Source organism: Amphiprion ocellaris, chromosome 2 (assembly GCF_022539595.1).
Source record: "Amphiprion ocellaris isolate individual 3 ecotype Okinawa chromosome 2, ASM2253959v1, whole genome shotgun sequence".
NCBI classification, from domain to species: domain Eukaryota; kingdom Metazoa; phylum Chordata; class Actinopteri; family Pomacentridae; genus Amphiprion; species Amphiprion ocellaris.
In genome coordinates this window covers 5509758-5527901 of record NC_072767.1, presented here as the reverse complement: position 1 = coordinate 5527901, position 18144 = coordinate 5509758, and the positions used below count along the sequence as shown (strand labels likewise).

The 18144-nt window shown below is 38.4% G+C and overlaps 1 protein-coding gene across 2 annotated transcripts; it reads right to left on the bottom strand.

Moving 5' to 3' along the window:
* Positions 1 to 530: 530 nt before the first annotated feature.
* On the bottom strand, positions 531 to 15253 carry ptger3 (prostaglandin E receptor 3 (subtype EP3)). Of its 2 annotated transcripts, XR_002747553.3 has the most exons (3): positions 14305 to 15253; positions 7737 to 8703; positions 531 to 5636 (listed from the first exon to the last, which is right to left on the bottom strand). XR_002747553.3 is itself a non-coding variant. In XM_023293404.3 (2 exons), the coding sequence occupies exons 1-2, from the start codon at positions 15154 to 15156 to the stop codon at positions 8377 to 8379; spliced, it is 1179 nt and encodes a 392-aa protein (XP_023149172.2). In that variant the 5' UTR covers positions 15157 to 15253; the 3' UTR covers positions 531 to 8376. The 2 variants fall into 2 exon arrangements, 1 of the variants encoding a protein (XP_023149172.2); XM_023293404.3 differs by having other exon boundaries at positions 531 to 8703.
* Positions 15254 to 18144: the final 2891 nt, after the last annotated feature.

The following is an 18144-nucleotide window of genomic DNA, read 5'->3' as shown; positions in this document are numbered from 1 at the left end:
ACAGAGATAGTAGTTGTGTAAATGTTCTTGTCCTGAGAGCAAATCTATAAAAACTAGGAGAAAGAATGTTTTTAATATTGGAATAAAAATGGAATAAAAATGCTACCATTGATGTGGAAGCTGAGCCAATCAATACCTATTATTGATCAATATGGAGCAGAAACCTGGAAAACACAAGGCTGATTTTGTCATTTCGGTTCTTGCTTTGGTCATTTTACGTCTTGTTTTTGTCATTTTGTGTCTCTTTTTTGTTGCTTTCTGTTTCGTTTTTGTCATTTTCTGTTTCGTTTCTGCCATTTTCTGTTTCGTTTCTGCCATTTTGTGTCTTGTTTTTGTCGTTTTCTGTCTTGCTTTTGTCCTTTTGTCTTGTTTCTGCCATTTTGTGTCTCCTTTTGTCGGTTTCAAGTCTCGTTTTTGTCATTTTGTGTCTCATTTTTGTCATTTTCTGTTTCGTTTCTGCCATTTTGTGTCTCGTTTTTGAGAGAGAAAGAGAACGTGGATTTTTCAGACATTTTGAAGCCCAGATGTCCTCCTGTTCTGGAATGGCATTTATTTATTTTTTGTTTTTCAAAAACAAACCAGTGAAAATAAGGACAATAAAAAATGGTAGTTTTACACATTCCTTGGTTCAGTTTAAGCAGAGTTCACATTAGACTAACCAGGTGTACACATATTTCATCAGGAAACGTGCTTCAGCAGCCAATAAAGACATGCTGATATCCTTTAATAGAAGTACAAGACGTCACCACATGAGACAAAGACGTTAAACAACCAAAGGACACGTCACTGTTTCCATCAGCAGTAAGAACTTCCAGAACAGACAAACCAAAGGTAGAAACACCGGAAGGTCGCAGCGATTACAGGAACAGGAAGCAGCGGAAAGTTTAGCCCTCGTCTGAGAATCGAGTCTCAGAGTTTGTGAGAATCTGGAGAAACTTTGTTACGAGTTGCAGAAGGCAGAACGTGAACAAAAGACAAGAAGATGAACATCAGGAATTCATCATGTGGTTGGACAAACCTGTTCTACTGGACTCCATCTGGTTCTCTTTACATTCTTTATCCTTCTTATCTGTTAAGTTTAACCTGCTGCTGGTTTTAGACGCTCATTACATCCTTTCAGTCATCTGTTTTTTTTTATCTGAAGGTTTTTCTTATATTTTAGTTTTTAGAACCTTATATTGTTTGACTATGGAAGCAGATACTTAAAGGACAACGACATTAAAGGAATCTTGAATCTTAAACCAGCTCCAGGAACCTTTATATGTTCTAACTGTTGGTTCTACTGTTGGATTATTGAGTTGGAATCAAGATTTCAAGCTAATTTGAGTTGAAGATGCTGATAAAAGGATCATCATTTAGTTTATCAGTGAGCTGCTCCACGTGTTGGACGGTCTGCAGATTCTTCATGCCACAAAACCAAGCGGCTGGAAAGATCTTATCCAGATGTTTCTGAAATGGACGCCTGTCGCAAAACTGCAAAAACACATCTGGAAGCTTACAGGGAGAATCGCAAAGAGATGCAGGAATGTTCAAGAAAACAAACAGTTTTAATCAAAGTTTTTGAGTTCAGACAACTTTTAATGAAATCATGTTGAACCAACTATGAGTCAGCAGTTATCAGTAGTATTTTAAATTACTTCATATCTGGCAGCATAAACACAAGTTTTTAAGCATTTAAGAACCTCAATGTGGAGAATAATGGAGCTATCAAGCTAATTTAACTAATTTACTACAACTTGGATGTTGTTTTTACTCAACACAGAAATGTGAGTTTAAATTCCAGACAAAGTTAAGTTAAATGCATTTTAATGTCAACAGAACTCATAAAAACTGGGTTTGTCTTGAAGAAAAATAAATTAAGAAAGCTAATTTCATTAAGTTGCCTCAACTTGAATTTAATTTTATGTCAACTAATGCAGAAATTTGAGTTAAATTACACATACAATTATTAGTTATTCAGTCACAACTCATGAAAATGATGTTTGCAACTTAAAAATGTAAAATTTCTGAAAAATGAAGCAGTTACATCAATGTTTTTGAGTTCGGAGAACTTCTAATAAAATTATGTTTGACCAATTAACTATATTGAGTTAGCAGATTCATCTTTTCCTCTACAGTTAGTTATTTTTAAAATTACCAACCTATTTAATAATCAGTAGAATAACCAAAGTTTTTAAGCTTTTATGCAATCTTGAACTCAGCTGGAGACACATTAATTCATTTACAACTTCAATCTTTTGAACAGAAATTTGAGTTTAATTTTTATCTTTCAAACATGCATTTAATTATCTACTGGCAGGAAGTTTTCTGATTGACTTTTTTAGAGTGTAGAGGACAGAGTCTGAGTTACATAATATTACAGAGAAGAGATAAAATCAAGAAACAACAAAGGCTGAAGTTCAGAATCTGACAAGAATGCACCAATTACTGAACAGATATGGTCCGATCATTTCCATTAATGTCTTTCTTGGAAAATCCTCGTTTAAGCTAAAGTGAAAAATGTCACAGAGACATTTTTATTTTTTTATCAGATCTCTTCTGATAGTGTATCTGGAGACGTCTGGTCATGAAGGCATCAGTAAATCTCTTTTATTAGTGAAGCGATGGAGCCGGCTGCCGTTAATTCATTTAGTGATTTCACTCCTCTGGAAGCTGAAATGTTCTGGAACCACATTTAAACCAAACTGGAGCATCCAGAACATCAGGAGGAACGTCTGATTCTGCAGCGAATCGTTCTTCTGCAGAAAGCAAATCAAACTCTGGCTCAGTTTTAAATAAAACCAGCAGTTTTCAGTGTTAATATTTAACCTTAAACTGGACCTGCAGATGTTTTTCCTTCATATTTCTGCTGCAGATTCATATTTCATAAAAAAAAAACCAAAAACAAACGTGAAGCTCTTGCTGTAAATATCGTGTCTTCTCTTCCTGCCTCCATTAAGGAGGTCGAAAACAATCATATTTGGATGAATTATTATTTTCCATTTTCCTCTCTGCAGAAGGAGCCTGAAACATTCATAAAACACATTTACACTGTAAAAAAAAAACACACAAAAAACATGTATTTAAGCTGTAACCTCACTAATCTTTCTGTTTGATGTCAGTTTAGTGTTGTGGATTCTGTCAACTTTAAATCACATTTAGTTCCTTTAAACTGCTGATCAAATGTCTGAAAATGAGGTTTAGCATCTTATTAACGGCCATGTTTCTTCAGAATGTCGCTGTCTTAAGTCGAATTACAGATTAAACAGAAATAAAGAATTACAAGTCTAATGCTAGAAAGTTGTTTTAAGTTTGGAGGGAAAAAGCAAATATTTAAGCTTCCATTAAATTTAATTGCAGCAAAACAAAGTGAGGAATCAAATAATTTAAGTAGATCTAACATTTATTGTGCCACCAAATGAAGTAATTAAATGAAGTTGATCCAAATATTCTCTTTTTTAAGCTTAAGCAGAAAGGAATCAAATAATTTAAGTCAATTTGAGCTGAACCACTTATTTGTTGACTAGATCTGGATAAACTTAAATTATTCAAAAAAAACCCCAACTCTTTCAGTGAACTTAAAAAATGATGGAAAGAACTTCCACGTGATTAAATTGCTTTCATAAAGCATGAATATATTATTTTCATCCAACTTAACAAACTCGATTTAACTTCATTTGTTTGAATTCATTCATTTCCTAAAGGTTGATCGAACCTTTTTCATACTATTGGTCCAATTTAATTTAGGTTTGTCAGGTAAAGTTAAGTAAAGTTGAAGTTAATCTAGTTTGAGTAAATCAAATTACTCAAACTGAAATGGATAATGTCTAAAGAGGCTAAAGAAAGCCATTTAATTTGGTGGAAATTCTTTCCATGATTTTTTTCAAGTTCATTCAAAGCACGTTCATTTTAAGAGTAGAATTTAATCAGTGTCACCAAATAAAACAATTAATTTAAGTTGATGCAACAATTCCAACACTTTCAGTTGATAAAGAAAAGAATTTTATTGTTAAAATCATGTTTTTCATTTTTGTTTGAATTGGAAACTTCAAGCTGACTTTCCTAAAAATAAAGCTGCAGCTCATTTTAGAATAATTAAATCCATCTATTATCTATCTTAAACCAGAGGAATTCATCTTCCTTAACTTTATTCTGGATAAACGTTAATTAAGCTGCATGTCACCAAATGAAGCAATTAATTCAAGTTGGTCCAATAATACTCTTTTTCTTTCTTTCTTTTCTTTTTTTTTACAGTTAAATAAAGGAAAGAACTTCATTACATTCATACAGAGCAAATCATTTTAGAAAAATTTAAAACTTTTAGTTATACTTTCCTACAATGAAGTTGCAGCAATGCAGATTTACTCTTCATTTTAGAGGAATTAAATGATCAGAGGCATTAATCTGACTACATAACTTTATCTGGAGAAATTTATTTCAGTCACATGGTTCCATATTAAACAATTAATTTAAGTTTGTCCCACAATTCCTACTTTTTCACTTTACAAAGAAGAGAAGAGAACAGGAAGTTTAATGTCAAAATCATGTTTTGCATTTTTGTTTGGGTAAAATGAATATATAAGTTGGAGAAACTGGAAATTTCAAGTTGTTTTTTTAAATTTATTTTTTTAACCTAAAATCAAGTTGCATATTGCAGTAATTAAATAATACGTCTAGTTTAAACCAGTGGCATTAATCTGACTTTATAACTTTATCTGGATGAACTTATTTCAGTCGCATGGTTTCAGACAACAATTAAACAATTAATTTCAGATAATTGAAGTTTCCAGGCTACTGAGTAAAGAAAAGGAGAGAACAGAAAGTTCTTACTGTAAACTGTAAACTGACTTTCTTAAAATTAAGTTGCAGCTCATTCTGGAGTAATTCAATAATCTAAGTTAAAGCAGAGGCAATAATTTTACTCATCAAAACCTTCATTCAGCTGCATGTTCTTTAAGTTGGTCCAATAATTCTCCTTGTTCAGCTTTAAGGTTCCTTTGGGTCATTATTTTCTCACTGATATCTTTAGTTCACTTTAATTGAAGGCAGTTTTTCTTGTCATGAATCAAACCTCGGCGGTGAACGCTGAAGTGTAAATGAAGGAATGTTCCTAACGCACAGTCCTGAAGGAGCTGTTTCCTTTTTCTACATCACTTCTAACAACGAGCTCTAAAATAATCCTGAATAATTCCTTCACGCTTTTAGTTTTCCTTCAGCAAACGAGGTGAATCCTGAGTAGATAAACTCCACAGCAGCTCTGGTTGCAGATGAACAGATAAACGCTTGTTTCTTTCACGTGGACGCTGCAGATTTTTGATAAGGCTGTTATCAGCGAGTGATTCTCACCGTCCCAACAGGCCGAGTGCGTTAGTCTGATCTGGTGGCTGATGTGATGAGAAGGCAGAGTTGTTGGTTCATGGTGATGAGAGATTGTCCCGTGAACCGAAGGTTACCATGGCAACGAACGCACAAATCCTTGAAAAACCTTAGAGCGATCTTGATGTAAACGTTTGCAGCAGTGAGACGATGTTTTACAGACAAAGCAGAGAGAAAAGAGCAGATTTACACATCAGTGGATGTCGTGATCGTCCTTTCCCAGTCAGCTGGCTCTAAACACCTCCTCATCGACTCTCTGAGGCCACGAGGATGAAAGGTAACTGGGAAAAATATGGAAAACTGTCAAGGAAAACCTTCATCAGATGAAATGAAATCAATACTTCGTTAAAAACTCACTCAGCCTGCAGCTACAACGCCTAAATGCTGGCACCTGTACTCATCTATCCACAATACATCATGAGGACCAGATATCAGGCCGGAATATTATTTTAGTAAAATCACAGCAGATATAAAAAGTCTTCAAACCTCTTGGATGTTTTCTCTTTTTAGAGCTTTTCAACCTTAAATCACAATGAGTTAGTTTGGCTGTTTTCACAAGAATAAAAAAAAGACTCTTTCATGTCAAAGTGGAAACTGAATTCTACAAAGTGATGTCAGATAATTAAAATCTTCTTAGCCTTAAAAACTGAGAAACAATGAGAGACTAGTGAGGGAGGCCACCAAGACTCCTATGACTCCTCTGAAGGAGAAAGAGACTAGTGAGGGAGGCCACCAAGACTCCTATGACTCCTCTGAAGGAGAAAGAGACTAGTGAGGGAGGCCACCAAGACTCCTATGAATGGTGGTGGCAGCATCATGACGTGAAGCATGGTGGTGGCAGCATCATGATGTGAAGCATGGTGGTGGCAGCATCATCATGGGAAGCATGGTGGTGGCAGCATCATGATGTGAAGCATGGTGGTGGCATCATCATGGCATGAAGCATGGTGGTGGCAGCATCATGACGTGAAGCACGGTGGTGGCAGCATCATCATGTGAAGCATGGTGGTGGCAGCATCATCATGTGAAGCATGGTGGTGGCAGCATGATGATGTGAAGCATGGTGGTGGCAGCATCATGATGTGAAGCATGGTGGTGGCATCATCATGGCATGAAGCATGGTGGTGGCAGCATCATGACGTGAAGCATGGTGGTGGCAGCATCATGATGTGAAGCATGGTGGTGGCATCATCATGGCATGAAGCACGGTGGTGGCATCATCATGGCATGAAGCACGGTGGTGGCATCATCATGATGTGAAGCATGGTGGTGGCAGCATCATGATGTGAAGCATGGTGGTGGCAGCATCATGATGTGAAGCATGGTGGTGGCAGCATCATGATGTGAAGCATGGTGGTGGCATCATCATGGCATGAAGCACGGTGGTGGCATCATCATGATGTGAAGCACGGTGGTGGCATCATCATGATGTGAAGCATGGTGGTGGCATCATCATGGCGTGAAGCACGGTGGTGGCATCATCATGATGTGAAGCATGGTGGTGGCATCATCATGATGTGAAGCATGGTGGTGGCAGCATCATGATGTGAAGCATGGTGGTGGCAGCATCATCATGTGAAGCATGGTGGTGGCAGCATCATCATGTGAAGCATGGTGGTGGCATCATCATGATGTGAAGCACAGTGGTGGCAGCATCATGATGTGAAGCACGGTGGTGGCAGCATCATGATGTGAAGCACGGTGGTGGCAGCATCATGGTGTTCCTCAGCAGCAGGACCTGAAAGGCTTGTAAAGGTAGAAGAGGGTAAATGAGATCCTGGAGGACAACCTGATGCAGTCGGAAGAGAACTGAAACTTGGAGAAGATCAGTTCTCCATCCAGACGATGAGTCGAAGCAAACAGAAAACATCCTCAGCGATGGTTTGAAGAGAACAAGGTAGAAGTTCTGGAGGAGTCAGAGTCCAGACCTCCATCCAGCTGAGAACTAGAAAAGTTCTGTTGATCAGGATCCCTGAGGAACCTGGCAGAGTTTAACAGTTTATAGAGATGAAGGCGGCCCAGATGTTCAGACTGATGGAGACCAACAGGACCAATGATGGAGCTGGAGATTCATCTACTGACTGGAAGATGTATTTAATTGACATGAAAGAATCTGTTTTGTAAATTCTTGTCAAAAAAGACCAATTACATCAACCAGGATTCAATGTTGAGAAGCAGTAAAAGGAGAAAACTTCCAGGTGAAGGTTGAAGACTTTTTATCTGCTGTGTATGTGACGTTCATGATTTGGACTTTTGAACCAAAGATCTCCATCTCTCTGCTTTCATAGTCAGTCAAAATTCACTCCAATTATCTTTTTTTCTGTCTCAGAAAACGTTTGGCTGAACGTAGTCGTACTCGTCTTTGCACAGAATGAACTTACATCTTAAACTCCTTCAGTCCAGTGGAAATGGTTCAACTCTGATCCATCTTCTCACATCTCCAGTCCTCCTCCTCACAACATCACAAAAACATTTCAAGAAGAAAAAAAAAACCCACACAATAATTTAGCAGAATTCATATTCAGGAGGGAAACTGGCGACTTCACATTCAGTGGTCCTGGAAAACCAATCACAGGGTCCGATCACTGACAGGAAGTGACACCCGGCAGGAGCATCAGTCAATAAATAATCAGACAACAACCGGATCCAGCTTGGAATGTTTCCTCATCCTTTTTTGGAACAACGTCCAACATATTTACATCATAAGTTAAGCTTAAATTTACAGCTTGTGTCTTAAATTACATTCACAGAAAGGTTGAGTTTAGCTTATGGCTTCAGACGATGATCATGAGATGTTCCTCCTCCAGTCAGGTCTGGAGTTTTAGTTCAAAATGGCGATGAGAGAATTCCCGTCCACATGCTGGTTCTGACTGGAATTCAACAAATGCTCATAGATTTCATTCCCGCTGCTACAGACGCTCCTCTATCTGCTGCTGAACAATGTCGTCATGTGGACAGAAGTCCAATCCAACCATTGTTTCTTCATTTCTGTCCTCAGACTCCAGGACAGCAGCTACCTTCTCAGTTACCCTGAGACTTGCAAAGGTTCTTGTTCTCCTGGTTCTGCTTGTTCATGGCATCCAGAGCCGTCGGTGTCTCCTTCTGGTCCTCCAGGGAACAGTTGGAGATGGCATTGGCCATGATGCAGAACTTCCTCAGCAGGATCTCCCGGAGCAGCAGGTAGACCCACGGGTCCAGGATCTGGTTCAGGGACGCCAGGCGGATCGCCGTCAGGAAGAAGTTACAGTCCAGCTGGAAGTCCTGACTGGAGGCACCGGTGGAGGTGACCGACGTGGAGTTACACTGATGGGAGGACACCTGGGTGGAGATCATCCTCAGCATCAGCACCTGAGGAGAAGATGGTGGACAGAACTTAGAGAACCTTAGCTAATCTTGTAGTGAAATGTTCCTTTAAGAAAGATTTACTGATCAAACATCTCCTGATAATGATTTCAATCAACCAAATCTGACTGAACGTCCCCCTACACCTCCTCAGAACATCTGGTTCTTCATCTCCAGTAACTTTGTCAATGATCAGAGTTCTACCTTCATACTGGGAATATTTCCAGAGTTCCAGGTCCTTGAAGTCCATAGAGGAGAACGTCCTCTGGAGAAAGTTCTAGAGTAGTCTACTCTAGAACTTTCTCCAGGGGACGTTCTCCGTTCCTGCCTCCAGTCTTTAAGTTTCGTCTCACTTAGAACATTCCAGGTCCTTGAAGTCCATAGAGGTGTTTCCAGATTTATCACTTTTTAATGGACTTTTTCCATCATGTCTGGGCCTCAGAACTTCATCAGTCCAGCAGAGACACATGACATTTAGGAGGAGAAACACATCTGAGTTCTGGCGAAAAACTGCAACTAAAATGACTAAAAAAGCTGGAAAACCACCCCAAATAAGGCCAAAATTATAATAAAAAGACACAAAATCACCCCAAAAGAGCCAAAACTACTCTGAAAGATTTAAAATGTCAGGAAAAACACCCGAAATCACCAAAAAAAGAGCAAAATTAATACAAAACAGGTGAAATTGCGACAAAAACTCAAATTTGGCACAAAAACTTGCAACATTAACACAAAACTGCAAAAATTACCACAAAAAGACACAAAACTACCCCAAAAAGAGCAAAACTACCTTGAAAGGTTCAAATATGCCGGCAGAAACACTGAAAATTACCACACAACAGGTGAAATTGCGACAAAAACTCAACTTCTGCACAAAAAAATCAACCAAATAGGTCTAAAGTTCCTTCTTGACCTCCTCAGAACATCATTAAAACCTCATGATGCTGAGTGTCAGAGCTCCATCTATGACGTGTTCCAAGGTTTGGTTTGCAGATTCAATTTCAACCTCATGCTGCTATAACAATCAACATGTTCAGTCCTGATGGTAATAACATCATGAAAGCAGTGATTTCCCAGCAGGTCATGATGTGGAGCCATAAAGTCAGTTTGGGAATAGAATGGGACGAATTAATACCCAAATAACAAGCTGACAAAACATCTCTGTTGGTCTCATTCAGACAGAAAGAAATGAAAGAACCAGAACCAGAACCTGAACTAGAGAATCAGAAGAGAAGCCGAAAGACTCAACAAGCTCAGAATGCTGCAAACTGGTTTGATCAATGAGATTAAAGTGTTCCATAAAACACCAAAGTTTTTTCTGTGTTTCAGAGCCAGAAGATACATTCAGCAACCACCTACCAACAGGCTGATATGAGCCTTAAAGTTCACCCAGAATGACCTTTTAAAGTTTCCTCCAGCCTCATATCATCAAACTCCCACCTCTGTTCTTCACTGTCAGGACTATGCATTCACTGTGGTAGTCCTGGTTTAGAATAGACACAAAACATCCACAAGTACACATAAAATGACCCCAAAGAAACACAAAACCACCGCAAAACCAGCCTTAAAGTTTACCCAGAAGTCATTTTTTAAGTTTTTTTCTGGTGAATGATCAGAAACCAGAAACACATCCAGGGAACCAATGATTGTTTCTAGGACTCTAAACTGTTCACACTAGGATACATCCCATAATACTTATGTTCACACTAGGATACATCCCATAATACTGATGGTCACAGTTGGTTAGAATGTTGACTGAGAGGTTTTGAGGTGTTCTAGATGAGCTTGAAGTAGACTGGATGATGTAAAAATCATTTTAGATCAGTCAGGTGATTTTTGGACCATTTTTAGTTATTTCTAACTCATTTTAGGCAGAATTTGAATAATTTTGGACATGTTGTCGTCATGTTTTTCAAGTTTAGAGTCATTTTGGAAAAGTTTCTAAGAATTTTGGAAAATTTTTGTGTCATTTAGGCGAATTATGGGACATTTTGAGTCATTTTGGACCGACTTAAACAACCAAATGAACAGAAACCAGATTCAATGTTCAGACTGAGACACCTGGATGGATTTAAACTGATCTGGAGTCAGTTTTTACCAGAACTCTGATGTGTCTTTCAGTCATCAGAAAGTGATCAAAATGTCATGAAAGTTGGCAAGGAACAACACAAAAATAGTCTCAAATTTCTCAATATTTTTCAGAAATGGCTTAAAAAGCTATTAGAAATGACAAAAGATGCCCAAAATTACACAAAATTGTCCCAAAATGATTTAAATTTGTCCAAAAAATGACAAAAACTTTTCAAATTGACTCAGTAGTTCCCTAGAATGACTCAAAAATTGTCCAAAATTTGTCAAATTTTAGTCAGTGTTCAGATTATGACTCCTGGGTGGATTTAAACTGATCTGGTGTCAGTTCTTACCAGAACTCAGATGTGTTTTTCCTCCTAAATGTCATGTGTCTATCTGCTGGACTGATGAAGTTCTGAAAAAGTCCATTAAAAAGTGATAAATCTGGATCCACCTCTATGGACTTCAATGACCTAGAAGGTTCTAAGTATGTTCTAAATATTCCCGGTATGAAGGTAGAACTCTGATCATTGATAAAGTTACTGGAGATGAAGAACCAGATGTTCTGAGGAGGTTCTGGTAGAATTCTGATCATTGATAATAATCCAGATGTTCTGATTCTGAGCCAGAATGAAGCTCTGGTTGTTTTTTCTGGTTCCTTTACATTGAATGCAGCTCCAGTTTCTATTAATATCCTCGGTGGGGCTGTTGAACTCGTGGATGACCTCATGGCGAGCAGCAGACCCTCAGACTCTAAATGGATTACACCTTAATGGAGGACGGCAGCAGCGTTTTAAAGGAATCATACATGATGGCACGAATGTGGAGATGGACTGGCCGGTATCCAGGCAGAGGAGGGAAATGAAGGAGAACAGGAAGACAAACGAAGAGCAGCGGATGATAAAAAGGTGTTCTTATATCAGGAATAAAGGCCATCACTGTGTGGGAATATGAGAATAAACAGTTTAACATCAGTATAAAACATGTTTCTGATTCTATCCTGAAGCTTTAGGAACGTATCCATGGAGATCCTGGACCATCCAGGTCACGTTAGTCCTGATTTCTGGTCATTAAAGACACTTCACCTTCATCCAACCACAGCCACACTGTAAAAAATACATGTTTTTGACTCTGTTTAACTGTAATTTCTTTATAAAATGAGCTGTTATTTCCCAGATTTGTTCATTTACAAAAAATAACCAGAAAAATTCAGTAATAATTTACACAATAACCTAAAAAAAACAGGTGAATCTGTACTTTTATACACAGAAATGTGTTCTTTTACCTCCTCAGAAGGTCTTTTAAAGAATATAACATCTCTAACTGGTCTCAGCTGACAGGAAACGTTCCAACAATGTTAGCTAACGTTACCAAAAGTTTCTAATCATGTTCTAAAGAAAACATTTTAATCAAACTATCATAGAATGACAATAAAGGATGGTTAATATTAACATTTTAGGAATTTTCAGTGTTCATGACTGCTGACGTTCTTGAAATGTTCTCCACATGTTTGTTTGTTGTCATGCAACATTGGGGGAACGTTTTATAGAAGAATTGCAGACTACATGTTCCACCTTTGTTGATGTCTCACATTACAGGAACGTTTTATAAAGAGAGTTCTGTCTTCTGAACCCTTGGTAACATCTGGAGAACATTTTTTGAATGTTTTGTTGAGAACGTTCTTCCTCTGTTACCATAAAACACTGTGGGGACGTTTTGTAGGAGAAAGTTGTTTATTGCACAGAATATTGCACGAAAAAAACTCACCTCTCTTAAAGGAACTTTATAAAAAAAAAAGTCATCTGAAGCCTTGATAAAATCTGGAGAACATTTGTGAAATGTTGCTTTGAGAACATTCCTCCTTTGTTCTCATGGAACATTCAACAAATGTTTTACAGATAATTCCTCGATGTCTTTTTATAAAATGTTCCTTTAAGGGATACTTTTTAAAATGGTGGAACATTTTGACCGCAATGTTCTGAGGATGTTTTGGGGAAACATTCTCCAGATGTTGATTTGTTGTCATGTAACATTGTGGGAACGTTTTATAGAACTGCAGACTAAATGTTCCACTTTTGTTGATGTCTCACATTACAGGAACGTTTTATGAAGAAAGCTCTGTCATTTGAGGCTTTGAAAACATTTTTTGAATGTTGTTTTGAGAACGTTCTCCCTTTGTTATCACAAAACATTGTAGGAACATTTTTTAGGAGAACATTGTGTAACGCAGGCAAGAGGAAGTTTTTATAAAAAGTGATCTGAGGCCTTGATAACATCTGGAGAACATTTGTTAAATGTTCTGTTCCTCCTTTGTTTTCATGGAACATAATCTGACAGCTTCGTCCTCCAAACTTTAAAATGTTCTGTCTTAACTCTTTTAACCTCCTAGAACATTTTCTGAAATGATAAATGTCCTCAGAACATTCTGGGAACATTAGATTAAAACTTTAAAACATCACTAGAACCCGTAGATAACGTTAGCTAATGTTGTGGGAACATTTCTGTGATTTAAAAACATCTACAGGGAACACTGGACAACTGAAAACATTTACTAGAACCTTGCAGAATTTTCTTAGAATGTTTTTAGAACCAAAACAAAAACATTCTAGCTGGGAACCGTTCTCCATAACATGTTATAAACCTGTTCTGAACGTTAAAATGTTCTGTCCTAGTTCACTTTTAACCTCATAGGAACATTATTTGAGATAATAAATTCCTTAAACATTCTTAGAACGTTAGATTAAACCTTTGGCTAATGTTCTGTACAAGTTCTCATAAAGTTTCAATGTTGTGGGAACGTTTCCTATATGGAGAACCACAAAGAAGAGTCCAGTTCTCTGTGATTCTCAGACTTCCAGGTCATGGGGATCCTAAAAGCTTCAGTGAAAAACAGAAGCTGGATTTTTTTTTCCGTTTTGGTTCTTGAGTTCACTGGAGAACTGAAGAACCCTCTTGGATGAAGGTGGAACATCTTCTAGAACCTGAAAGAGTTGTCTGTGTAGGTTTTCAGGCTCCAGGATTATCATGACCTGGAAGTCTGAGAGAAATAATATAAAACACAAAACTGCTGGGGTTCTCTATAAGGTTCTAGGATTTATAAGACATGAAGGATTATCTGGGATGAAGGTGGAATGTCTTTTAGAACCTTAAAGAAGTGTCTGCATAGGTTTTCAGGCAGGATTATCATGATATGGATGTCTGTGTGAAATAAAAACAGCTGGACTTCTTATTAAGGTTCTAGAGGACGTTGGAGACCAGAAGAATGATCTTGGATGAAGGTGGAACGTCTTCAAGAACCTTAAAGAATTACCTGTGTAGATTTTAAGTGGGATTATCATGACCTGGATGTCTCGGTGAAATAATAATAAATTTTAAAAAACAGCTGAACTTCTCTTTAGGGTTCTAGAGAATTTGTAAAACATGAAGGATGATCTTGGATGAAGGTGGAACGTCTTCTAGAACCTTGAAGAATAGTTCAGCTGTTTTTTTCCTGATGTTTTTCTGAACCGTTCTGCTGTGTTCTGCGATAGAACGTACCAGCAGCGGGGACCAGCAGACCAGCAGGACGCTCATGATGCCCAGCAGCTGGATCACGGTCTCCGTGGTGAGCCGCTCCCACTGGCGGGACGTCGCGGACGCTCCGGACTTGGTCCTGCAGCGGAGGATGAGACCCCTGATGGTCACCACGTTGCAGGAGAGCGTCACCAGCAGAGAGAAGATCCCGAGAACCGCGAAGGTGACGGCGAAGAACAAGTTCCCGGGCGTGTGGCTGTCCCCGGTGCTGATGAAGCACCAGGTCCCGGGCCACTGCTGCGTGTACTTCCCGACCCCGGCGACGGGCAGCAGCGCGAACAGCAGGACCAGGACCCAGATGAGGACCAGGGTCTGCTTGGTGATGCTGGTCTTCATGTGGTTGGAGTACCAGTGCGGGTTGGTGATCGCCATGGCGCGCTCTAAGGCCATAGCGCTGGCCAGGAAGAGCGCGCACAGGCCGAAAGTTGTCATGCACACGCCGAAGAACGCGCACAGCTTCCCGGACGGATCGATCCGCTCCCACCGGAGGTCCGCCCGGTACACCGAGATCACGATGGGGCTGGTGAGGAGCTGCCCGAACAGGTCGGTGAGCGCCAGAGAACCGATGCAGAGCAGGAAGGACTTTTTCCGCTTGTTCTCCTTCTTCCTGTAGGAGATGTAGACCAGGAGGAGAGCCAGACAGTTCCCCACCATCCCGGTGACCATCATGGTGATGGGGAACCCCACGGACACCGACCCGCAGCTCCAGCTCTTCGTCGCGTTGCTTTCGCGCAGCGTCTTGGAGACGTTGGAGCCCAGCATCGCTCCGAAGCTGCTCCTGGAGTCCTCTGGAGCTCCGCAGCTGTCCGAGGTCATCCTCTCTGCAGGAGAAGCTCAGATTCACAGGAGGCTCCGCGTGGATCCGTCCAGCTCCATCCTGGTCCAGACCTCCAGCTCAGTCCTGGTCCGGAACCTCCAGCTCACTGCGCTGCGTAAAGACGCGTCCAGTCCTTTAAGCGCAGGAGGCGGGACCAGAGAGACCAGAGAGACCAGAGAGACCAGCAGGAGGAGACACGAACCGAGTGAGAAAACCAGATTCTGCTGATTTATTCCTTCTGGGAGTTTATTTCATTTATTTATCAGCAAACGGAGCAGAATCCATCTTAACATGACGGTTAGAAAATCAGAAAACATCTGAAGGAAGCAAACAGGATGGAAAAGTCACACACTGTAAAAAGTTATCCACGAAAATATTCCTAGAGATAGTTTATAATGAGAGAAATTTAAAAAACAGATGGCTAAAATACAGTAAAAGCCTCAATATGAACTATTTACATCTTTTATCTGATATCATTCATGACTTTTAGTGAGAAAACTATTTTGTGTTCAGCGTTTTGTAATTTAAGGAACTGAAATGCATGCTTACAACAGAAAAAACTAAAAAATTAATATTAATAGGAGTAATAATAATAATAATAATAATAATAATAATAATAATAATAATAATAATAATAATAATAATAATAAAATGGAATTTAGTGATTAAGACAAACCTATAAATTGTAAACCTTATATTGATCATTGACATGTTTGTAATTTAAACTCATATTTTTGCTTCAGTTGATTTAAAACTAAACTAAATCTGAGATAAATGAATAAAACTGCCTCGATCAGAGGATTTTAAATCACATCTTCAAAACGCTGAACTTTGGATATAATTAACTTTAATTAATTTTAGAAACACGCAAACTTTAACAAGTATTTCTATAGCAATCAAGAACAGAACAGTTAAAAACGTCCCTTAGAATAAAATGAAAACTAGTTGGAACAATTTAACCTAAAAACTTTTGTTTCCTGTTATCAAATATTTCAAAATAAAAGCAGATTCACTGGTTGTACAGAATTTCAGTAGAATTTGTCTGAACTCATAAACTTTTCTTCTAGAACCATTTAGTTGGAAGGTCTCCTATGGAACCTTCTCACAATGTTCCAGGGGAACAGATCAACATCTGGAACATTTCCATAACGTTTGGGCAGAACAGTCCAACAACATTATCAACAAACCTTTTAAGAATCTTTAGAGAACGTTATTCTGCCTTTAAGATGCACATTCGAGGAACTATTAAAAAAAAAAAAAAAAAAACACATTACTAGAACTTTCTTAGAACATTTTTAGAACCAAAAGAAAAACATTCTAGCTGGGAACTGTTCTCCATACCATGTTATAAACCTGCTCTGAACATTAAAATGTTCTGTCCTAGTTCACTTTTAACCTCATAGGAACATTATTTGATATGATAAATACCCTCAAACATTCTTAAAACGTTAGATTAAACCTTTGGCTGACGTTCTCTACAAGTTCTCGTAAAGTTTCAATGTTGTGGGAACGTTCCCTACATGGAGAACCACAAAGCAGAGTCCAGTTCTCTGTGATTCTCAGACTTCCAGGTCATGGGGATCCTAAAAGCTTCAGTGAAAAACAGAAGCTGGATTTTTTTTTTCCTTTTTGGTTCTTGAGAATACAGTTGGACTTCTTATTAAGGTTCTTAAGTTCATTGGAGAACTGCAGAACCTTCTTGGATGATGGTGGAATATGTTCTAGAAGACATTCCACCTTCATCCAAGAAGGTTTTTCAACTCTCCAATGTCCTCTACTAGCACTAGTGTCTTGTGTTTAAATTAACTAGAGGATGTTGGAGAGCTGAAAAACCATCTTGGATGAGGGTGGAACGTCTTCTAGAACCTTAAATAAGTGTCTGTGTCGGTTTTCAGGCTCCCAGGATTATCATCACCTGGAAGTCTACATTAAATAAAAACAGCTGGACTCTCTTTAAAGTTCTAGAGGACATTGGAAAACTGAAGAACCCTCTTGGATGAAGGTGGAACATCTTCTAGAACCTTGCATAAGTGTCTGTGTAGATTTTCAGTCAGGATTGTCTTGACCTGGAAGTCTAAGGGAAATAAAAACAGGTGGACTTCTTACTAAGGTTCTAGAGGACATTGGAGACCGGAAGAACCGTCGTGGATGAAGGTGGAACATCTTCTAGAACCTTAAATAAGTTTCTGTGTAGGTTTTCAGGCTCCAGGATTATCATGACCTGGACGTCTAAGTGAAAAAAACTTAGATTTTAAGTTCAGAAATTGTCAGAACTCATGAATATGGAAGTAATTTTTTCTTCTAGAACCAAACATGATTTATTTTAGAGAAATTAATAAAACTGAACCAGAGAGTCTACAGATTATACAGTTTATGAAGGTTAAAATCATGTTTAGGAGAATTTATTAGTTTATCAGAGCGACTATAAACTCCTTAAACAGACGGTTGATCTTCTAAATCCATCCAGTTCAATTATTCAGGTTCAGACTTTAATAAAATAGTTTGGATCAGAAACTTCTGATTAGATTCTGTTCAAGCAGCAGCATTAATCATGTTTTCCTTCACATTAGAAGATATTTAACAACCAGCTACCTAATAATTATTAATATATACACAAGATTACAGGTTGATGAAATGCAGAAAGTTTAAAGCATTTTTTAGCTTCATGAACCGAAGGAACCTCAGATCATCAGTGTGACGCCGTTTTATTACAATATCTGTGGAATGAAAAGTTTTTTATCATTTTATATTTCAGCTATTCCTCAAAAATACGTATTTCTGAAATCATTCCATTTACATTTTTCAATTCCCTTTAATACTTTTAAATAATATTCTTCTTTTTCAATCATCAAAATCTGTTACAGAGTGAAAAATAAGCATATTTCAAACCCAAAAATATAAAACTATCAATCATAGAAGTGATTATTCTGAACCTAAATGACTAAAATGACTCTTATAGGTGTTATTTTGAACCCACGGATGGAGGA